Genomic DNA, 25,352 nt, shown 5'->3' with positions numbered 1-25,352 from the left:
CTCCTAGCGGTGACCATTTTGTACTACATAATAGAGCAGCGATTGTTTCATAAATTTTTAATACAGTATTGAAGATCTCGAAGAAGCCATATTTTGTAAATACAATAGTTGTTTCTGATTTTTAGTATAAAATACTGCTCTAAAGGTAAGAACAAAGTGTTTCATAAAAATCCAAGTTGCAAGAGGAAAACATGCAACTCAATGCTTTAGGGTATTACAAGAAGTCTGTGGAAGAGAAGTCCTACCATACTGAACTATTGCAAGTTGGGTGGAAGCGAGGCATATGTTTTCAATCAAGAGTTGACATCTGAAAACCTTTAGGTTGATCAGTGAAGAGAGAGATTCAGAAATGCTGCTGCAGATGGAATCTGCCGTCTTCTAAGAATTTGGCAACATATTGTTGACATGGCAGGAGGTTATATTTTAAGTACGCAATGTTAAAAGTAACCTAAATAAATTCAGTGTGAAACAGCAACTATGTTGCCATTACTTTTTTAATGTCCTAGTAGATCAATCTTTGACAATTTATTTTGTAAAATATTGAATTGGAAGAAAAATTTGATAAGGCAGAAAGGATTTTAAAGGCGGTCGGAGCTTGGTGTGGACTACATTTCATTCTAATAATTTCACTGCCGACGTCATAAAAGCATGTAGCTTTATCTCCATGCCACGAATGCACCTTAATGACGTCCAAAGGGTGTAAATGGAACTGAGAAATGGAAGTTGACATCATACATTCTTTTTGTTCACAATAATAGCCTGAAATACGTAAAATGCACCACTTTTTGCTTGGTCAACGAACGGTGTAATGGAGGAATATTTCTTCCTTTTACACCTTGATATGTTATACACTTCTCAGAATTAATAACATTTCTGTTCTTGAAATGAATATTTTTTCTACATTGGAAGTTCGTAGCGTATGCATTAAACGAAGTGTAAGGCAACATTTTATCAGTAAATAACTGTTAGCTGTAAAGGAAATAATGATATCTATAAGTAGTCATTACAACTGCGCTATCAAGAGACAGCTAATGTGGAGCTTTTTTTATGGTGGAAAGCAAACTATTCGAACTGTAACTGTTTCATAAGGACAAACCTATAATTTGTGATAGTAGAGTCACCAACAGAAGACGCAATATCATCAACGCTGAAAGTATTAAAATATGTATTATAGTGAAATCATGTAGTATGCTACAAAGTAGATGTTGTTAAATTCCAGTGAATTAAAATTTTTTTAGATAAATAAATAAATATTTTATTTAATATTTGAGTAAGTATATAAATAAATAAGTAAGTAAATAGAAAATAAATAAATAAATAAATAAATAAATAAATAAATAAATAAATAAATAAATAAATAAATAAATAAATAAATAATGCTCAGTTCATAAATTTATGTAGGCGCTTGCATACATTTAGGCCGGCCTCAGACAAAAACAGCAAAACTGATTTTGTCAAAAGAACTTTTGCTGAAACGTGCAAAAACATGTTTCTGTGTTGTTTGACATGTAGGGCGCACACGTATTGAGCAGAAAGCATTCTGTTCTTCACAGATAGAACATAGCACTCTGGTACAGGGTTCCATTCCACTGTAGCCAATTGCGAGACGAAACATATCCAGAATATCGTCATATCGTAAATTTAATAAAAAAAAGGCGGTCTAAATTTGAAAAATATATTAAAAGCTTAATAATAATCATCGTGTATTAATTTGAACCAATAACGTTACACATTATTATATTGATATTTGAAATATTCCTCTTCAGTTTCAAATCACATAGAAAACATTATTACAGACTAATCAAATGAAATGTTCTGTGGATCGCTCTGTCAAGCTTAGATAAGGGATATCATCATAACTAGAGACCGTATTCTGTCCCAGGGCGTACGGAGATAAGGTTAGTTATTCATAAACTATATAGGCGTAACGTCATATTTGGCGTGTGGCACAGGTATTATCAGGGAACATTTGCATCTTCTTTGTTCTGCAGTTGACGCTCTATTTGTGATTCAAAACTAGACATCGAAGACTGTTGAAAATGCATTCTAGTGATAAAGATTTATACTACGACGAGCTTTCCTACAATTTAAATTATTTGTTCACTTATTTATTTGATTTATTTTTACTGGTACTGACAGAGATAAGGCCATAAGGCCTACTCTACCATCCAACCAGTATAAAAATACACATATATGAATGACATCAATACAGGAAACAAAGCAATAACAATAATAATAATAATAATAATAATAATAATAATAACAATGCTGACAATGGTAAGAGCAAAGTGTAGATGTGTTTAGTTACATCTAATTCTAAGGGTTGAACAATTACAATTTAGTGTTAAATAAGACAATTCGGATCGAAAGAATGATCAATATATTGAAGGAAATTTGATATATTGAAGATAAATATTCTACAAAAGTAATATTTGAAGAAAGATAATATTCTGGGGATCGGTTTTGGAAGTAATAAATATCTGACAGCTCTTTACACTATGTACACTAAAACACGCTACTTTCACTATTTCCTACACTATCATAATGAAGGCTTACATTGATCAAATATTACTTACAGTATTGTTCACAATTTACAAAATAAGTAGGGTATAGTATTATGAAATAAAGTATCTTTCATTACAAAACACAACACTGTGCATAAGCTTTTAAGTGTAAATGATGTTTGATCATTGTAGGGCTATATGGACATAGCGTGTCATTAGCAGCTAATATTTTTGCTGTCATAATTGTTAACACAACACTTTCAAATGAGCCTTACTAGAGACTTCACTTGCGACCTCGCACTCAAGGGGTTCCTTGTCAGACACACTGCGGTTGTTAAGAAATCTTTTCTCTGGATGCTTAATTTCTCGTTTGGCGATATTTATTGGCCGGCTCGATCCCCAGACCTTACCGATGTTGATTTTGTGTGAAGAATACTAAAAGAAGGGGTGTTTCAAACTAGACTATACTGTATCCAGGGTCTGAAGAACAAGATACAGACAGAAGTCCAAGAAGTCAACGAAAAATCAGGTTTATTGTAACGTGTCATGTACAATTTGGGTGAGATAAGGTACCAAAAAGATCACTTGAAATCCTCCACTTTCAAACAATTATAACTTGCCAATAAATTACTTTGTTCAAATCATATTATATGCTATTTTGATATTTCTAAACCTTATAGTCACGTTAGTCACTATAGTCAATTTTATAAAGTCAGACTTTTGAATGAAGAAAGTATAAGATTGTTATATTAGCAAAGGGTGATATTTGATCTAAAAAAACTTTGGAAAATAAAACAGACATGAAGGAAGATTGGGATAAACATATTGCAATCAGCAGCAAATGAAAGCTTATGCTAAATAAAAAAGAAGAAAATATTTAAAAATCTGGGATGAAGAAATAAAAGGACATAATAGAAGTAAAAAAATCGCAAAAAGTAGCTAAACCCCCAAAAAAAACTTGAAGACAAAATAGAACACAAAAGAAAAACAATAATCGCTGAGTGAGAAGTGAGAAAAAGAAAAATAGAATCGTGGAAGAAATTTGTTACGAATTTAGAACACGACTCATATTATAAAACTAAACCTAAATTATATAACATAATATAGTTAATAAGTGAAGATATAAAATAAACTGCTATAATTCAAGGAAAACTAGATGAAAACACATTTTTAGAATATCACAAAAAATAATGAAATATAACAATAAATGAAAACCAAACAGAAGACACATGGGATCCAGATAATCATAATGATACCATAAATTATAAGAATTAAATATAGTATTAAAACCAATAAAAGATGGTAAAAGCCCGAGTGAAGATAACATTAACTCAGAACTTTGTAAGTAGCTAAACAACAATATAATTTAAGTTACCATTGCTAAAATATTTTAACCAACTACACACAAAAGCGTATTCCAAAAGAATGGAGAAATGCTATGATTCTACTATTATATAAGAAAGAAGACGGAAGAGACCTACAAAATTATGAAGGAATAAACATTGTTAATACTTGTTACAGAATATACTAAACAATTCTAAACATAAAACTTCAAGACACAATTTCCAACCACAAGTACAGAGGTGCACTCATTATGTTTGACTAAGTGACCGGGGTCCGACGGAACATCAATGAGAACATATTGCATATTCCAGGGTACCCATATTACAACAAGGCTATTAAGTAACATTCTACATAGTAAGACCTGAACCGGCAAAGTATTATTAGCTACACGCCTTAATCATCTCATATATTATGATAGGCACATTAATCCCTTTAGAATTTAAGATACAGTATGAGTACGGAATTGACTGGATTTGCGGGATTGCATAACTTAGTATAAATGAAGGCAGGTGACTCACCCGGTATATGCAGAGACTCAATGAAGTATAGCAAGAGGTAAAAATAAAATGAAACTACCATTTGTATGTCTTACATGCGATTTACTAGAATAATACAATATATGCATTCAGGTTATGTACATTTATAGTTTATACAAAAATTCTTACAAGTTTACACCACATTCAACTCAGTGCAAAACGTAGTAGTTAGATATTTCTTCTTCAAGTTTAATACAAACTCCTCTATCATCAGAATTCAAGATAAAATGGGTAATGTTTAGAACCCATCAAGCTGAAAAAGAATAAAAATATATTAATAGTGTAAAAACAATCATCTCGAACATTGTACTTAAAATTTCTGCACCTGCACTATGGACCAGTGCTTTAATTATCAGTTCATAAAAGTTAAATCGAAATGTTGAAAGCGGGACGTTAACACTGAAGTGGTCGGCCTGAGTGGCGCAGTCGGTAGAGTGCTGGCTTTCTGTGCCCGAGGTTGCGGGTTCGATCTCGGCCCAGGTCGATGGCATTTAAGAAGGCTTAAAATGCCACAAGATCGTGTCAGTAGATTTACTGGCATATGAAAGAACTTCTGCGGGACAAAATTCCAGCACACCGGCGACTCTGATATAACTTCGACAGTTGCGAGCGTCGTTAAATAAAACATAATAAAAAATTAACACTGAAGGGGTGGCAGAACAAATAATAATAATAATAATAATAATAATAATAATAATAATAATAATAATAATAATAATAATATCTGATAGTAATATCTGATAGTAATAGTAGATAATAATAATAATAATAATAATAATAATAATAGTAATAATAATAATAATAACAAACAACAACAACACTGGGCAACATATTTTTTCTCATTTTCTGTTGCATGAGATTTTTAAGCTGTTTCTGTGCATTTTTCATCGCTGATGTATTCTATAGTTATCATGCAATTCGAAACTTCGGAATTTTTGCAGAAAATAACACGCATTGGTATTTACACAGGAGATGGGTGGACAACGACGCTTGAATGTGATGTAAACAAACATTTCAAAGTAATTATTCAATAACCATGTTTACTTTTAAATGCATATTTTGTTCGTTCTTCTTCATTCTTCATAGAGTATTATCAGCAGACTGATCTGCTCTGTGTTCCGTCTTGGTAGTGTTCTTTCAACTCGTGAGTTAGGCATTCCAGAAGGATATGATTAATTCTGTTTTTATTGCATAACTTTTTTTTTATATTGGAGATGTTGATAGTTTAAGTCTGTACCGATACTCACCTGTTACCACATGTCCATTTATGGCTCTACAGCTGAATCTGTGTAGTTTATATACCGTGGTACATTCAGATAATTTTTAATGAAGGTTCTTTCAGCATTAATTATTGTTTCAGAGAAATCTATTCGTTTAGTTAAATTTGCTTTAAGATTGAGGTACTTCGTTTTATTGTTGAAGTAAATGGTAAATAATTCTGTAGTTCCGGTTGTAATTTATAGTCCAACTTCGCACATTTATCGGCTGATTCATTCCCAGCCACTTTTCAATGACTGGGAATCCGTTGAAGAACTATGTCTTTATCGATTGACGTTTTTACGATTATGAAGTACAGCAGTTTGTGGGTTTGAGTCACCCTAAACGAGTAAGATGTAGATTTGTAGCTGCTTATTTAATGGATAGCAGCCTTGTAGTCAGTAAATTTTAATTATCTAATACGAATTTTTAATCCAGCAACTCAAGGGTCGTCATCGGCTTCTCTAATGTAATAACTATCATTGTTTCTGTCAATATGCAGTCCCTCACTGTACTCGTCAACGGATCTTTTAGAACACAATAAAAAGTACGGAAGTGATAGATGTAGAGCTTTGTGTTCAGAATTTCGCTATTTGCATTATGAAGTAATTCAAACAAAATAATATTGTAACGTGGCTATGGTGTCATTTACAATATGTGTTCTTTTCGCCAAATAAATGTGACAACATGCAAGTTCCTGTTTGTATTGTGTTCAGGGGCTTGTTGAGGTCAAACCTTCTCATTTAAAAGATTGAGTAGACATAACAGGATTGTATATTCATGCAATCAACTTGACACAAATATGACCCTCGAGAGAACGTCCACGAGATGAACATCAAATTTCTGTGTTTGTTTATTTGTTTTTGAATGTGTTGGTTTCAATATGTTTGTCTGTATTTGTGTTTTTGCTTGTTTGCGTGCATTTGTTTGTTTGTTTATTTATGTAGGGTTGTTTGTATTTCTTTATTAGTTTTCTGTGTGTGTATGTGTGTGTGTGTGTGTCCGTGTGCGTGCGCGCGCGTGCTTGTTTGTGTATATTTGTATTTGTTTATGTTTGTATACTTGTTTGTGTGTGTGTTTGTTTGTGTGTTTATGTGTGCTTATTTGCACGTGTTTATTTGTTTGTATGTGTTTATTTCTGTTTATGTGTGTTTTTGTGTGTAATTATTTGTGTTTATTTGGGTTGATTTTGTGCTACTGTACTCCTATATATTTCTGTGTGTGTGCGTGCGTGCGTGCGAAGAAATCCGTACTCCATAGTTACTTGAGATCCTGTTTTATAAAATATAATAACCCGATTTATTATATAGTAGAGTCCTTGGTTCAGTAAGCCGCGTCTGTGGCTACAGTACTAGAGCGCTGGACTTACGTACAGGCTACACGTGTTCGATCCCCGGCCAGATCGTGATAGAATTTGTGATGGACAACCCAGATGTTGCAGAGGGTTTTATCTCGGGCTACTCCCCATTTCTTTAATCACTCTGCTCCTTCCCCCTCATTTCATATATGATCCGCAATAGTAAAAATTAGGCTGGGGTGAAGTCTGTGGGGTAGTACGGATTTATAAAGCTGATGTGAAGGGCTTGGGGCTCAAAGTCTCTGTGGCTTATCTATCAGGCTACTCGTTCTCGAAGCGAGGCCTGCTCTACTAGGGACTGAGGCTGGACGTCCCACCTGTCAGCATCGAATTCACAAATGCCAATCAGGCCACCTGTCGGACTTGGACAATCTTCGCCTATAAGGGCGCACCAAGGGCCAAACCGTACCTATGTCTACGAACCTGTCCCATGTCCAGCCCTTGTAAAGCCAGGCCTTGGTTCAGTGACATCTATTACGTATTTTCCACTCAGTTATGACTTGTCTTTGTAGACTTTACGCCTAAGTATTGCTGTAAGGCAAGAATCATTATTTGTACGTACTGTGGATATATAAATATCCTAGTGTTCGTGTCCAGTGCGTCTATAGAAGTAACCTCATCAGAACTCAGTTCGAAGTCAAATACGTCTATATTTTGTTGGAGACGATCTTTATTTGACGTCTTCGGGATTGGTGCAACTCCGCGTTGAATCTGAAAGAAAAAAAATACTCATTGGCTAGTTTGTTGGATGTTTTGTTAATGTCGGCATTCACTTATTCACCCACTTACTCACGAATTAATTCATTTATCCAGTCTGCCTTTTATTCACTCATGTAGGAGCAAATTAATTAAACCGTATCATATGTTATGTAGGTTATTTCATTCACTTACGACATTCTTGAGTTTAAAAATGTGTTTCGACCTTATTATCTCTTTCTTAGTCCGTCTAAGTCAGCGATGGGGACTATCAGCAAAGTAGGAAGCGAACGTTCCTACTCACCCCATATTCGTTTGATTGGCAGGCGAGGGGTAACGCAGTTTTTTTGCAAAGTCAAGTGCAGTGGTGGGTTCGACACAACTTGCGCATCAGTAATTTCTCCGCTGTTATTTCTTGTTTCAAAATCTTTATAGACTTTTGTTCATATGAAGTACATGTGCCATACAATAATATTACAGCCACCTACTGTCATTAGGCAAATTATATACTCTTCAATTATATAACTATTCCTTTATCGTGTGCAATAAAAATTCTTGAACTTCCTTGTGATCGACATAATAAATTGCTTCTTTTTTGAAAACAATAAAGAAAAAAGCAAAGCTCCATTGTCATTTAACTGTACAATATATTAAACAATATAATAATCAACATAATAAATTGTTTCTCTTTAAAACCAATAAAGTAACTAAGCTCCATTGTCATTTCATTTGAAAACATATTAAACACAATATAATAACCAACATAATCAATTATTTCTTTTTAAAAACACTAAATAAAGTAACTAAGCGCCATTGTCATTTGACTTGAAAACATATTAAACAAAATATATATGAAAGGAAATAGGCTACTACTGTAGACTCATACTGCTATATTTTATTTATTTATTTAATTATTTATTTAATTATTTAATTATTTATTTATTTATTTATTTAATTATTTATTTATTTATTTAATTATTTAATTATTTAATTATTTATTTATTTATTTAATTATTTATTTATGTATTTATGTAATTATTTATTTAATTAATTATTTATTTAATTAATTATTTATTTAATTAATTATTTATTTAATTAATTAATTATTTAATTATTTAATCATTTATTTATTCATTTATTCAGTCATTCATTCATTCACTCATTCATTTATTCACTCACTCACTCAGTCACTCAGTCACTCATTCACTCATTTATTTACTCATTTATTTACTCATTTACTCATTTACTTATTTACTCATTTATTTACTCATTTATTACTCATTTATTTACTCATTTATCTATCTATCTATCTATCTATCTATCTATCTATCTATCTATCTGTCTGTCTGTCTGTCTGTCTGTCTGTCTGTCTGTCTGTCTGTCTGTCTGTCTGTCTGTCTGTCTGTCTGTCTGTCTGTCTGTCTGTCTGTCTGTCTGTCTGTCTGTCTGTCTATCTATCTATCTCTATATCTATCTATATCTATCTATATCTATCTATATCTATCTATCTATCTATCTATCTATCTATCTATCTATCTATCTATCTATCTATCTATCTATCTATCTATCTATCTATCTATCTATCTATCTATCTATCTATCTATCTATCTATCTATCTATCTATCTATCTATCTATCTATCTATCTATCTATCTATCTAATCTATCTAATCTATCTAATCTATCTAATCTATCTATCTAATCTATCTATCTAATCTATCTATCTTATCTATCTATCTTATCTATCTATCTTATCTATCTATCTATCTATCTATCTATCTATCTATCTATCTATCTATCTATCTATCTATCTATCTATCTATCTATCTATCTATCTATCTATCTATCTATCTATCTATCTATCTATCTATCTATCTATCTTATCTATCTTATCTATCTTATCTATCTTATCTATCTTATCTATCTTATCTATCTTATCTATCTTATCTATCTTATCTATCTTATCTATCTTATCTATCTATCTATCTATCTATCTATCTATCTATCTATCTATCTATCTATCTATCTATCTATCTATCTATCTATCTATCTATCTATCTATCTATCTATCTATCTATCTATCTATCTATCTATCTATCTATCTATCTATCTATCTATCTATCTATCTATCTATCTATCTATCTATCTCTCTGTTTGTCTATTTCAAGTAAAATTTCCATGTTTTCCCTAATCGTTTGTGTATTTTTTCCTAACGTCATACGCATAGACAAGAAGCTGATGTAACCCGTTCATTTCCAAACCCTCTGTGTAATCCTGAACTTTCCTAATGGCATATTCTAGAGCGAAGTTTTGCTGTGGTCGTGCCAGAGACTCAGTCCCATTCCGAGGCTTATTGTAAGATTTCGTAACAAGCTGCTTTACGGTGATGGATTGTTAGCCTTTCGCCCAACCCCCAAGCTGGAGGACCACCTCTTTTCGGCTGTCCACGACTGCTTATTCAATATATTCGCAGCTACCCTCCATATCTGGAGGACGTCTGCTCTCTCCGCAACCTGAGGACGCACCATGCCGTTGTGATAGGGACCCACAATACATGGATAGATTAAATAAATTAAGCGAAATTAAATATGTTGTACCGAGATGATTTACGAAACAACTTAGGAAAACTACTAAAGCTTTCCTGCCGACGTGATAACTCAAAATGTTCTCGGGCTTTCAGCCAGGTCATAAGTTGGTGATCCACCAACATTTTGAGTTAATTTAGGAAAAGTCACAAACTCTCAACAATACATAATAAACATTACTGTAACAGTACTATCGACTTCAAAAATGGAAAGCGGTCAAAATGATCTCTTGGCAGTTCTAATGTTAAATATGTTTCAGATTCACTTAAGTTTAAACGTATTTACTTACTTACCAGATACCGTAAAATGACTTGTGGCACAGTCTTGCCGTGTTTGGAAGCAACTTCTTGTAGCTTCGGATCTTCAAACAACAGAGGTGCATCTTGTCTGATATAGAATAACTTACTACCGGGCCTTCCAAATGGAGCATAAGCCGTTATAGCAATTTCCCTTTCCTTGCAAAAGTTGATCAGTTTGCTCTGATTAAAGTACGGATGGCATTCAACCTGAAGTGAAAAATTAGATACATCCAAATAAATATATGAACAAATAAATTAATGCATGATTTACAGTACTTTTTCATTGTAAAGAAAAAATTTGATTTTCAAATATGCAGTGACATTCAAAACCTCTGGCGTTTCAGAATTAAACACATATTCGATCTTCAAAGCCATACTATTCGATATAAGTAAGAATCACCTAGTCTTTTAGATATTTCTTGCTTGGCAAGTACACATACGCAATTATTTGGAGTATTGATACCTATTAATATTTGCACAATATGAGATAACTTATTGTAAATCTCAACCGAAGGTTGAAAGTTTCAAATTCTTTTTCACTATCCGATTGAAAATTAACTTCAATTCTTCTCTTTTAATCAGAGTATAAGCACAGTCTAGTATATACAGTCACGAAGCTTGAGTTGTAAGGGTGCTAGTAACAATAGACTGTGTCGGTACTAATTCACATTGTCTGTAATGAGGCAATGGTAGCGATCCTAGTGGTTAGAAACTATCTATGGATGCATATTTAGTACATATTGAGCTTCGTGACTGTATATACTAGACTGTGGTATAAGCCTATAGCATTTTCGGACATGTTCGTAATGGCATTTGCTTATTTTAATAAATTAGAACTTAGGTTGATAACATTTGTTTAATGAAACTAAATAATTCATTTAAAATTATCATTCTAATAATATTAATGGTAATAATAACAATAATGATAATAATGATGATAATACTAATGTCATTGATGATGATTATGATAATAATGATGATTATGCCAATGATAATGATAATACTAATGATAATGACAATAATAGTAGCAATAATAATAATAATAATAATAATAATAATAATAATAATAATAATAAATTTATTAACGAAGTATCTACATTTCTCCTCAAGGCAAACTCTTACCTGATTCACAACTGGTTTTATAGTTGCAATTTCCAGAACCCTGTCTATCTGCTGACTGTTGAAGTTGGATAGTCCAATACTTTTAACTAGTCCCAGCTCTACACACTTCTCCATTTCTCTCCACGTGTCCACATAATCTACGTCGCTGTAGATGAATTTACCGTTTTCGTCTTTTGGACTAAAGACATCTCCTTCCTAAATAAATAAAAACTAGGTATTAAATCACATAGCCAAATTTAAACCAATGGGGTCTATTTGTTTTCTATTTCAAGTTTATCTTTTGTACATACAGACGATAACAAAATTTATAACAGTAGAACTTTTCGTTGTGATGAAATTGTTTGATTCTTGAAATTATTTTTTGGAAAAGTAAGTTTTTCAATATTTTCTTTATTTTAATTTTTCCGGTGAAAAAATGAAATTGGTTAGTACTCGTATATCATTCTGAGGGAAATTCTATACTTCCAAGGAAATCTTGGACAAATTATATTGCTAATACCCTTAATTGGAGGAGAAATCAAGAGAGAGACTTTCAGAAGAGCAATAGGTTAGAGATTTCCCTTTTCTCATGAAGAATTTTCGAAGCTCTTAAAGTTAAATTGTGACCAAGACTAAAATTTTTACCGTAGAGATTATTCACATGTAGTCAATAAAATTTATAAATTTTATAATTGCAAATAGCCTATTATAACTTTTTTACCTTTCTTTCCAGATGAATTGTATGAGATATAAGTTAGTCCACACTTGTTCAGTTCTCATTACGTAAAATGTGTGTTAAGATTGATTACTACTAGGTAGGGCCATTTAAAGTGATACTCATTTGTATACAGTAATTTTCTTAATGTTCTGAATCCCGCCACGCGTGAATAGTGACTAGTAAATTGGTTGTAGTTGATATATTCACTGTCTTGCATAATTCCTTAATCCTAATAGTAGCATCATTCCATTGTCTCTGAATAAGTCGTGCAGTAAAAACTACTGCGCGTTGAGCTAAAAACAATAGTTAAACCACAGTCCAGTATATACAGTCACGAAGCTTGAGTTGTTGAGGGTACTAGGAACAATAGACTGTACCGGTACTATTTTGCATTGTCTGTGATGAGGCGATAGTAGCGATCCTAGTAGCTAGTTAGCAACTATCTATGGATGCATATTCCCTACGTATTGAGCTTCATGACTGTATATACTAGACTGTCGTTAAACCTCACCTTTAGAGCTACAGGTAAGTGAATAAGATAAAGGTCCAAATAATCCAGACTCATTGCTTGGAGAGTTTTCTTGCAGGCTGGCACAACCAAGTCTTCTCGATGATACGTACCCCAAAGCTGGAACACAATAAATCAGTTTGAACATTCGAAAAGTTGCAATCACATAAAGCCTGGGATTAATCTACTTCTTAAAAAAATGTTATCTAACTTATTTTTTGGCCGATCATGTTTTTAACAACCTTACCGAAGTTGTTGGTAGGTCTTGTAAGTTAAACTTAGAACACACGTGTGGTAAGTAATAATCAAATCAACTTTTCTTTATTTACTTAAAAGTAACAAATTTTCAGTGTCGCGCACTACTATGTGCTGTGAGGAAATAAGTAAATGTCTTATTATACCTGTACTCTTTCTAAAATTTATTGGAGTGGAGATTTGTAAGGAAACAGGAATTTATAAGGAAACCATATCTGACGACTTCCGGTTGTTGCTCTGAGCGCCACTCGTGGGATCGTGGGTGAACGCGAAAACATCCATGGAGTAAAATACACGTATTCAAGCATTAACCTATACCGGTTTGCAATTTATTTACTGTGATGTAGGCTATAATTAATTAGTTACCTACAAACATTTTCTATATGCCATTTATTTATATTGATGTAATTACTGTCACCTACCTACTTCTTTGAGGACGAAACTAAACTTTCTATAATTTATTTTATTACATCATTTTCGCAATCAACGCCGAATAATAACAAATGAATAACACCTATGGACAAATACTAATAATAACAAATGAATGATATCTATCAAGAAATAACAAACGGCAATCACACATGAAAACGTTAGCGTCCAAAAACAAACTGCTTATTTAAATTAAAAATGATTAATAATAATTTAGTTTTATTAAGATCGACCAAAAATAGTATGCAATACATGAGTTAAGTGCATAAGAGAATCTCGGAAATAGAGAAGACTCGACTTCGTCTTGTATTCTCTAACTTTTCCTCGATTCTGTTATAGGCCTAATGCACTTACCACGCTTGTATCGCAATATACTCTTGTTAGGTTTACTGGAAGTCCGTATTTGCGTCTGTTTCGAAAGTTATATTACTGTTAAATGCCACAGATCTTAAATTCTGAGAGTTGGAGTGAGGAGCAGAGAAATTGGAACAAGTAGGGAAGCTCAGTAGTTACTGACGACGATGTAAAAGTCAAGATTTAGCTAAAATATTGACCGTGTTTTAATGTTGCGGGTTCTGAATTAACGAATACATGTAATAAGACGAACAAATTTCGATGTGAAACTTTTATATTCAACTTTCAGACTGTGAAAATGTGTAATACTGTTGAATAAGATGAAGTTCCTAAAGTTGATTATAGGGCAGCACCATTGCTTTCGTTATTGCATCAGCCGATAGGTGGCAGTTTTCAGAACATGGTAGGTGTGTTAGTAGGAAAAAGAATAATAAATTGCATAAGATTTGCTGATGATATGGCGTTGTTAGCAGAAGAGGAAATGATATTTAAGAATATGCTACTGGAACTAAATGACAGCTATGAGCAGTCTGGACTGAAGATAAATGCCAGCAAGACGAAGACAGCCACCGGCGTATCTCAGTTGGCTAGGGCGTTTTTCTCCGATTTGAAGTTGGGTTCGGGCGTGGGTTCGAGTTCCCGCTTGGACTGTTTACCTGGTTGGGTTTTTTCGAGGTTTTCCCCAAACGTAAGGCGAAAGTCAGGTAATATATGGCAAATCTTCAACCCTTTCAACCTCTACCATATCACTATCACGAATCCTATCGATGTTAAATTACCTAGTAGTTGATATAGCGTCTTTAAATAACCAACTTAAAAAAGAAGACGAAAACCGTGGTTACCGGAAGAAAAATATTAAAACAAAATATGGATACCGTGAGGCAGTCGAACAAGTGGACAGCTTCAAATATTTGGAGTGTGCTGTAAGTAGTCTAGTAGCATGAGCTACTGCCAAGAAGCTCAAAGGGAGATATCAATGGCAAAGGAAGCTCTTAATTATACAGGTAAACGAACAATATTAGGCTGTATTAAATTAAATTATTATTATTATTATTACTATTATTATTATTATTATTATTATTATTATTTTCTCAGCCTCTTATAAACCGCTCTTTGATACCACAGAGGACCCCGACCACCCTTTGCTTGGGAATCACTCAGGACAAAGCTTTACAGAAGGGATTGAAAAAACATTTCCATACTGAATAGGAAGAACAAGCTCTGATATACTGTAAGCTAATCTCTTGAAGTGTTCGACACTGCCCACCACTGTGAACGCTAGCATCGAAATAAAATCATATACAAACCTTTGTTAAGAATTTAGAATATTTAACAATTTATGTATTATTGATTGTAGATCTCCAGAAAATGTAAAATAATCGTACTATTTAAAAAAAATACAGGGTGGTTCAAAAGTCCCGTTCCATATTGGTGAAAACGTGTACCAAAATTATTAAAAAAACTTTAGTTATGTTACTCTTGACACTATGAGATAACATACCAGTATAGCCCACAGTAAATTTAAACTTACCTCACTTCCATTTCAAGACAGAGTCCTCAAAGCTTATAGTTTTGACATAGTAGACAACACAGCTATAAGCTATGAACGTCACAGCATTATAACATAAATTGGAAATCATTTCAGTTATTTGTTGAAATTGAAATATTGGGATAAATTTTATATAACTATGGACGTCTTCAAAAGATTTGTTTATAACAAAATAAAATTGTAAAAAATGTATAATAACTTCTAAAAATAAATAAATAAAAATATAAATTCAGTAAAACAAAATTTAGTTTTTTGTTGAAATTCAAATGTTGGAACATCACCTACCACTGTCATTTCGGAAAAATGGTCCACTAATATCAATTATTTCCATCAAAATCGCTTTTATAATAACCATAACACGCTGGAATAAAAAAATTGGAAACCAACGGTCATGATAATATAAATCACAATATGAATGATGACATGAATAACACGAAAGAAAATAATTTGGAACCAGACAGACTCATAAATGAAGAAAATTAACCTACAGATTGAATGTCATATTCTGGAATTTTCATAACACAAACTACCAAGGGGGTAACGAGATCATCAAACATGAATAAAGCGAATTTTTTCGTTAATTAGACGAATTATTTATGTTATTCTTATTTCAAGATGTTTGTAGACATGTAACAGACATATACAAGGAATTTAGAAAAGTAAATATTAAAAAAAAATGTAAACGATACTCAAAAATAATCAGTGGGGTAATCCTATTACCCCCCTTGGCAGCAGGAGGGTTAAACTTGAAACTGATATCTATTTACCTTGTTCGTGATGAATAGCTCTTCTCTCTTAACGACACCTTCCGCGATTTTCTCTTTAATAGCTTGCCCAACTTCGTGGTCATTGCCATATACCACAGACGTATCGAAACTACGATAACCTACATCAATGGCATCTTTGACGATTTTCAGCATCTCGTCTGGTTTGGCCTGTAAATATACTGAGATTTTAGACTTCACAAATTAATAACATTCAATCCTGTTTTCGAAGCTTACAGCGGATTGGAAAACTGGAGTTAATCTTTGCAGGCTGGTCAGAGTGTCGCCAGGGTTGTGCAATTACTGGTTGAGGTTTTTTCAGACGTTTTCTCTCATTCTACTCTAAGAAAAATACTTTCTGGGTAACTTTCGGCTCTGGACTCCGCAATCATTTCGTTCGCATTATCACTTTCATCTCATTCAGGCTCTAGATAACCAAAAGAGTTGATAAAGCTTCGTAAAATATCCAATTAAAAATATATTTACCTGTCAGCGTATACGTATAGTAAGCAGAGATTGAACACGGTACCATAGCGTTCTAATCAAAAATAAAATAAATTATATTTTTCCTTTTAATTTCCAAGAAGCATGGGAACAAGACTACTTTGTTATTATGAATAAAGTTTAAGTTCAATGCCTCAATTGTTCAGTTGAGATTTATATAAAACATTATAGCATCACACGGCTCTTCCATCTTGAACATAAGAATGATTTTGCAAACATAAAGGTAAGAGTGAAAATAGGATTGTTAAAAATGGTTTTATTAATAAAATAGTTGTTACGTTCGATAAAGAAATCTGTCATTTTAATTTAATTTGTTGTGGAGGGTGAAATAGCGAGAAAGTTTTCAAGAATCTAGAAGAATAATTTGTTAATAGAAAAGCCAACCCACAATTACTACTAGTTGTAAATGCAGTCCGATCAATTTAACACAGCATTTCAAACACAGCCGAGTCATAGAGAACAACATCCTTTTTCAAATGTAAGATAAAACCAGCATGGAATTGTACGAATTATTGCCTTATGACAAGAGTCTCCAAACTTACGTAATTTCACACCTAAGATTTTGGCAATATTTAAATCTACGTACTTCTGTAACAATTATTTTGTAAAATGAATCTAATGAAAAATATTGCGTGTACACATCTAACAGCCTATCATCTCGTAACCACTTTACGTTTATGTAGTAATAGCATTCATCCTAATATAGACAGACTCGTCCTGACAAACAGTATATGCGATCTAGAGGTTACAGGTGATTATTTACAATAAGAGCTAAGCCATGTGGCCATATGAATTCCTATATTACGTATTTGACTTGATTTGAAATGTTTAATGTAATGTAATGTAACCTCTATAAAAGGACCAAACAAAGGAAGACATTCTATCTAATGCTTCGACTACAATAGACACGTTATTTCACTTTACATACATTACTGAAATTGACGTCAGAAAATCACTAAGACGACTGAAATCTAACGCACAACGCATAGACGGTATCAGCATATCACTGTTAAATAAAATAATTGACGTGAACGTACCGACAGTGACCCATATATTTAATGCATCTCCCATAACTAATACCCTTCCTAAAATTTGGAAAATGGCACTAGTAACACCTATACCCAAGACGAAAACTCCGACCTCTCAAAACAACTACAGGCCTATAAATATTCTCCCCGCTCTCTCCAAAGCACTGGAACACATCGCACACCGACAACTGACAGACCACTTAAACATGTACACTTAGCGGCAAAAAGAATGGCCCATTCCGACAATTTCTAAGTTCGAGAGACATAACATTGCGCATGCTCGTCTCGTCAAAGCCATAGTTGACGAGGTAACACATAATTAAACCATTTTAATTTGCTGTATTTTATTTAAGAGTCTAAAATATGTAATAAAATCGAATGGTGTGTTGATTCTAGATACATCAGGGCCCTTGAAGAGTGAAATAATAATAAAATTGATAAATACAAAATCAACCGGAGCGAATATGAACAGGAAAACCATGTATTATGCCGAACCAGCATTAACTGTCACAATAGCGTAAGTTGTTACGATATTGGTCTATTGAACAAGTTGATAGTAGTAGCTCAATGTTCGAATCTCCCTCAAATCTTTTTTTTATTACAAATTTGCCATCGTATGTGTCTCGCAAAGGTATAATTATGTGGCGATCTCTTAGAATATGCCCAAACTCTAATAAAAAATAAACCTCCCTCTCTCTTTCAAGCAATAATGCTATCTGTTAATACAACGTTCTGTCTCGTCATTACGCTTGAAGATGGCACAGAAGCAATAACTCATTGCCCTGGTTCGCATAGGTTATTCTGCGTATGCTACTCTCCGACAGGACTTCGATTGGAGAAATGTCATTTTCTCCGACCAGGTAATTGTCTCCAGTAGCATTCTGCGTATGCTACTCTCCGACAGGACTTCGATTGGAGAAATGTCATTTTCTCCGACGAGGTAATTGTCTCCAATAGCAACGATGGTACTGCCCTAGTTTATTGTATGAATGGCCACCGATACGATGAACGCTTCGTGAGACGAATTATTAACAAGTTGGGTTGCGTGAGGGTTGCGTGTTAGGGGTGGATGTCATACGATGGGGCAGGACTTCTGGACGCATCCACGGGCGGTTTACGGCAGAAGTCTACGAACACATTTTGGCAAATGTAATGATCCCTTCCGCCCGAAAACGATATCCAGAAGGAACACTTTTCTTCCAGCAGGATAATCATCCGATACACACCGCCAACTGGATTCAAAGATGGTTTACGAGGAGGCGTGATGTCGACCCAGTCGACTGGCCTCCAAAATCACCAGATATGAATTCGATTCAAAATTTGTGGGCTGCAGTCAAAAGGATCCTACGCTCTAATTGGGCAGAACAACCACCCGTTCGGACACCTGAGGAATTATGGGACAGAGTTCTAGATGTGTGGGAGGAGATGGCCAAGAATTTAGACCTGTTCCATAATCTTGTGGACACCATGCCGCGCAGAATGAGGGCAGTTGTTGACGCAGGTGGTTTGTGGACGAGATTCTAGTCCCCACCACAGGCCTTGTTTTGTTAATATATTAAAAAATTGTTTGGTTTTGTTAATTTAATTATTTATTTGTGTTTGATATGCGTCCGGTTTTTTAGGATGTCAAACAAGTATTTTTGTTTATACAGGCCAGGTCTCACCTATTAATAGCCCACAGGTGATGGGCAATAATATTTTTACAAGGCAGGCATAACGAAATTTGTTAACAAATGCCATTTCACATTTAAACTAATAAATTAAGTAAAAGTTAAAATAAAAAAAAAATAATAATTTTACCGTACCGGTAAGCGAACTCACAACCTCTGGTACGGATGTCAGACTTCTTACCACTGGGCCACACACTGCTCGTAAGGTTTACTACATTATAGACGGATGACTTTCAGTGAAGAGACACCACAGCAATGCCTTGCAGTGGGTTACGTTTACACGAGTGAACCGCGCGATAGAACTTAGCATTTCTGTCGACCAAGAGTCGGCCCATTCTTTTTGCCGCTAAGTGTACAAACTTATCAACGAACACCAATCTGGTTTCAGAACAGGACACAGTACAACTGCCCTACTCAAAGTGACTGAAGACATGCGAGAACCAATGGACAGAAGCGAAGTGACCATATTAACTCTACTAGACTTCAGTAAAGCATTCGACTCAGTTGATCTTGACCTACTACATGCAAGACTAAGAACGTTATACTTGTCTGACAACTGCATTAATTGGATAGACTCTTATCTTCGTGATCGTCAACAATGTGTCTCAGTACAAAATCGGTTTTCCCCTTGGCGATACACGAAAGTAGAAGTACCTCAAGGCACCGTGCTTTGACCACTGCTTACTCCATTTATATTAATGACGTGACTAGAAACTTACATTACTGCAAGTATCACATTTACGCAGACGACTTACAACTCTACATACACTCCCGACCAGACGAAATTGATGCAACTATTGGCAAAATTAATCATGACTTGAATCAAGTTTCTTAATGGGCGAAAAAGTTCGGACTTAGGCTAAATGCTAGTAAGTCACAAGCTATAATAATTGGACATAAGAGACCACTGAACACAATGAACAACAGACATATCCCAATTATTACAGTAAATAATGCTACTATTCTGTACCATTCCGTCGTCAGAAACCTCGGCATTTTCTTGGACGAAAATTTAAATTGGGAATGCCAAATAAAGGAAATATCCAAGAGAGTGTGCTATACCACGCATTCTCTTAACCCATTCAGAAACTTCCTCTCTCAAGAATTAAAACAGATTTTAGTGCAAAACTTCGTACTACCACTGTTTGACTATTGCGACGTAATACTTACAGACTTGACAACTGACCTTTCGAACAAGCTGCAGCGTGTGCACAATACGTGTGTCAGATTCATCAACAATGCTCACAAATTTGACCATATTACATCCTCGTTCAAATCTTTATCCTGGCTGAAACTTAGTAACCGTAGAACACTTCATTCGCTGTCTCTTCTATTTCGAGTTCTTCACACCTCTATTCCAAATTATCTTCGTTCCCGGTTTAACTACTTATCCTCCAATCACAATCTAAACACCAGGTCACAGGAGAGCCAAATCCTAGCAATTCCTGCCCATAGAACATCCCACTATTCATCCTCTTTTACTGTCTCAGTCCCCAGTGAATGGAATTCTCTACCTCAGAAGATTAGGGGCTGCCAGACAATAACCACTTTCAAGAAAAGGCTAAACGACTTCTTACGGGCGCAGTGAAATTGAAGTTATAATTGTGATCGAGTTTAATAATTTAATTTAATTTAGGTATGATTATCATTACTATTATTATTATTATTATTATTATTATTATTATTATTATTATTACATAATTATTTTATTGGTGTTGTGAAGATGAAAAGAATTGTCATTGTATTGTATTATATTGTCTTGTATTGTAATATTGTATTGCTTTGAATTGTATTGCATTGTATTGTATTAATTATGTTATATTCATAGCATTGTAGTAATTTTCTCTCATACTGGTTGAGTGGAAGAGAAGGCCGAATGACCTTAACTCTGCCAGTTAAAATAAACCATTATTATTATTATTATTATTATTATTATTATTATTATTATTATTATTATTATTATTATTATTATTATTCCATACAGCCCTAACTCTTAAGAGAAGTTAAGTTCATGTTATTACCCGTTGCTATAGTTACAGTAGCTATGTCTGAAATACTGTGGAAGGAATGAAGTCCATCGTCTATACTTCCCCTCCCTTATGTCCATGTCTGTTGGATGGAGCAAATCCTTGTCAAATTATTAATGGAAAAGTCATATACCATTTTGTTACTTTACACTTAGATTTCCCAGAAATAATTATTTTATATGATAATGTTTAGTCCCATTATTTTTTCAAACATTTAGGAATAGACGCTTTGTAAACGGTTCTGCAGTACAGTTCTCAGTTTCAACAAATGTGTTCACTAATATTTCTGTCATGTTTACAGTTTGAATGTTTCAATATCTTAATTATTGATAGAGTGGATTGGAATAAACTGATGGGGAGCCTAAAGAAAATTGGCGTAGATTGGAAAGAGAGGAGGCTGTTCATTAACCTTTATATGAAACTAGTGAAGGTCAGGATAGGAGAAGAAATGTCTGAAGGAAGTGAAATTGGGAGATGAGTACGACAAGGATGCCCTTTATCAACTACCTGTTCAAATCTACTTGGAGGATTTAGTGAAGAACTGTTTTCAGAACATGGGAGGAGTGATAGTAGGAGGAAGAAGTATAAAGTGTATAAGGTTTGCTGATGATATGGCGTTGTTAGCAGAAGAGGAGATGGTACTAGGAGATATCGCGGGTGCTCGTGTAAAGGGGGTTAAGTTGTTTTGGCTACACTGGAATAAGCACAGATTTGAACTATCCACAATTACTTTTCTCTTATGTTAAAGGGGTTAGGTCATTCTTCCATCTATGATGCAGTTACAGTGCTCCGTATTTTGTGACAAAGGGGTTTTGTTCAGTACCAAAGGAGAGAAGTTTACAAACCTTGCAATTTGACTTAACCCCCTTTACACATGCTATTGGAGCTAAATGACAGCTGTGAGCATTATGGAATGAAGATAAATGCCAACAAGACGAAGACCATGGTTATAGGAAGTAAAGTAAAGAAGGTAAACTTGCGAATTCTAAATGAGGGAGTAGAGCAAGTGAACAGCTTCAAATACTTGGGGTGTACTGTAAGCAGTAATATGAGCTGCTACCAAGAAGTCAAAAGGAGGATAGCAATGGCCAAGGAAGCTTTTGATAGAAAAAGGAGCATCTTCTGCGGCCCTCTGGAAAAAGAAGTAAGGAAGATATTAGTGAAGTGCTTTGTGTGGAGTGTAGAATTGTATGGGGCATAAACATGGACATTGCGACGAAGTGAAGAGAAGCTAATAGAAGCATTTGAAATGTGGATATGGAGAAGGATGGAGCGTGTGAAATGAACAGACAGAATAACAAACGAAACTGTGTTGGAAAGATTGGATGGAGAAAGAATGATATTGAAACTGATGAGAAAGAGGAAAAGGAATTAACTGCCTTCTGAAGGATACACTAGAAGGAATGGTGAACGGGAGAAGAATTCGAGCAGAAGAATATATCAGATAATAGACGACATTAAGGTATATGGATCATATACGGAGACAAAGAGAAAGGCAGAAAATAGGAAAGACTGGAGAATACTGGGTTTGCAGTGAAAGACCTGCCCTTGGGCAGAACACTATGAATGAATGAATTATTAATGTTAGTCTGAATGTAAGACACAACTAAAAGAGAGGGGTATGTGTGTTTAATTCTTAAAACAAATAAATGTTACAAATACCTAAAATATTTATAAAAATTCAAGTGCCTAAATAAAATAATTAACTTGTATTTCTTAATATTTACGAAATACTTTTTTTTCGGTATAGTTAATTCGTTCATGAAGACCTTTCTTAGATTTATGATATAAAAGATGATGTCATTGCAGACGCTTATTGAGCAGGATAAGCCTACACACACACACACACACACACACACACACACACACACACACACACACACACACACACACACACACACACACACAGCTTGCTCTATCAGATGAGAAATACAGGGCGTAAGTGACATAACGTGCAGATTGAAAGTAACGATAGGGTACACTTAAATGAATAGAAAACCTACATTACGTTTTGTCATTAAATGCACTGTTAATTAAAAGATTAAGTTGGAAGATTTAACAGTCTGATAACATCGACGCTAACACACTGCTCTTTCTTTTCGTAATACAGATGTAATAGGCCAAAGAACTCAGGTCTGTCTCCCCAACTTTCATCTCTCTCTCTCTGACTACAACGTTCCAATCTGTTCACATCATTCAATGGCTTGAAATTAGTGGTTTCTAAATTAAATTTACAAGAATACCGCCCACGCTATTGAAATACGCCACAGAGACAAATGATTCTTTGTTAGAGTTTCTATCGATGTTGACAAAAATCATGATCTTACTCACAATATTTACCGAATAATAGGGTGTTAAACATTTAGAAAAAAAAAGCATTTCTGAGAAAGCTATGAAATTTCCACTAATATAGTACAGTATTAGGCTATACATCTTTTTTGCATACAACATAAGCTATTCGCTCTGAAAACCCGCAGGGTTATTTCACTTCCACCCTGTATGATACAAACAGGGCAAGAGGATTCGGAATCGGTAAATCCTTGGTTTTTCTGAACCGACGCATGCGAGATGCGAGGTGCGAGGCTCCTGTCCCACAAATCCGGACTACACGAGAGATAGTGGTTTCTTTAGTTGCGAGGTGCGCAGACCTCGCATCTCGCAGCTATAGAAACCACTCACTATCTCTCTGTAATCCGGATTTGTGCGAGGCGGGCCTAGCATCTCGCACGTCGCATGCGTCGGTTCAGAAAAACCAAGGCTTTACAGTGCCCTCCGCCGTGAGCCACCATGTTACATAAACATTTTTCATTGTTTGCGAGAATGTTATACTTTACTTAACGAATACTTACTTGAGATGTTCCCAGTCCTAGTACGGGCATCAGTGTATTGTTATTCAGTCTTATAGTAGGCACCACTGTCTTCGACATTTTAGTACACACACAAACACAATGAAGAACAAACTGCTGGTTTCAGCTTCGAGGAACTTAAAAATCGTCTGTATTTATCAGTACCGTCTATTTATATAACCGCAAAGTATGACAGTTTTAACAGTTGAACTACCTGTTTTTGTATGGTCGATATTGTAAGTAATTTACAAGTTTTGTACTGATAAAACTTTGGACTAGTGAAGGACAAAGTACTAGGGTACGCTTTATAGACAGCATGGAAACCATGCTGTTGGGCTTGAGTACAATGTAGAATATGTATACTTTTCAATGTGATACGCTCAGTAGTCTTAGCATAATAAAATGTAAACAGCAGGTCAAAATAAATGAGACATACAAAGTATAAAAAAATAAGACAATTATTGATAATAATAATAATAATAATAATAATAATAATAATAATAATAATAATAATAATAATAATAATAATAATAATAATAGCAGTAGTAGTATTAAAATAGTGCAGTACAAAGCATACAATGAATACAATATTTTTAAGTACACACAGTAAGGAAAATTATGATTATACACATATAACTCAACTTATCACATTATAGATATACCATTATCGGAAAATATGAAAACAAAGATAAGTTAAATATCACTAGAACATAAAAAAATGTGAATACGTGGAAACATGCAATACAACACTTGTCATAATAGTAAGTTAGTTTGGCAACTCGTCATAAGATAATTTTCTAACTTGGATTTGAAAGATTTCAATATTCGGCAGCCCTTGACTTCAGGCGGCATCGAGTTCCAGTGACGAGAGGTAGCAACAGTGAAAGATGGGGAATACAGAGATGATGTGTGAAGTGGAATTTATAGCGTGTTATCGCGTTGTGATTGAGTATTAATATTATGATAGCGAGAGAGAGTATGAAAACGAGTGAATAAATAATAGGGGGATGAAGTGTGCATAAT

General features: G+C 34.2%; 1 protein-coding gene across 1 annotated transcript; it reads right to left on the bottom strand.

Moving 5' to 3' along the window:
• Positions 1-4,409: 4,409 nt before the first annotated feature.
• On the bottom strand, positions 4,410-24,539 carry LOC138697647 (1,5-anhydro-D-fructose reductase-like). Its single transcript, XM_069823081.1, has 7 exons — positions 24,333-24,539; positions 16,258-16,425; positions 12,907-13,023; positions 11,699-11,893; positions 10,571-10,783; positions 7,561-7,709; positions 4,410-4,637 (listed from the first exon to the last, which is right to left on the bottom strand). The coding sequence occupies exons 1-7, from the start codon at positions 24,408-24,410 to the stop codon at positions 4,595-4,597; spliced, it is 963 nt and encodes a 320-aa protein (XP_069679182.1). The 5' UTR covers positions 24,411-24,539; the 3' UTR covers positions 4,410-4,594.
• Positions 24,540-25,352: the final 813 nt, after the last annotated feature.

The sequence above is a fragment of the Periplaneta americana genome, chromosome 1 (assembly GCF_040183065.1).
Source record: "Periplaneta americana isolate PAMFEO1 chromosome 1, P.americana_PAMFEO1_priV1, whole genome shotgun sequence".
NCBI lineage: Eukaryota > Metazoa > Arthropoda > Insecta > Blattodea > Blattidae > Periplaneta > Periplaneta americana.
The sequence above is the reverse complement of the archived record's forward strand: the minus strand, read 5'-3'. Positions and strand labels throughout refer to the sequence as shown.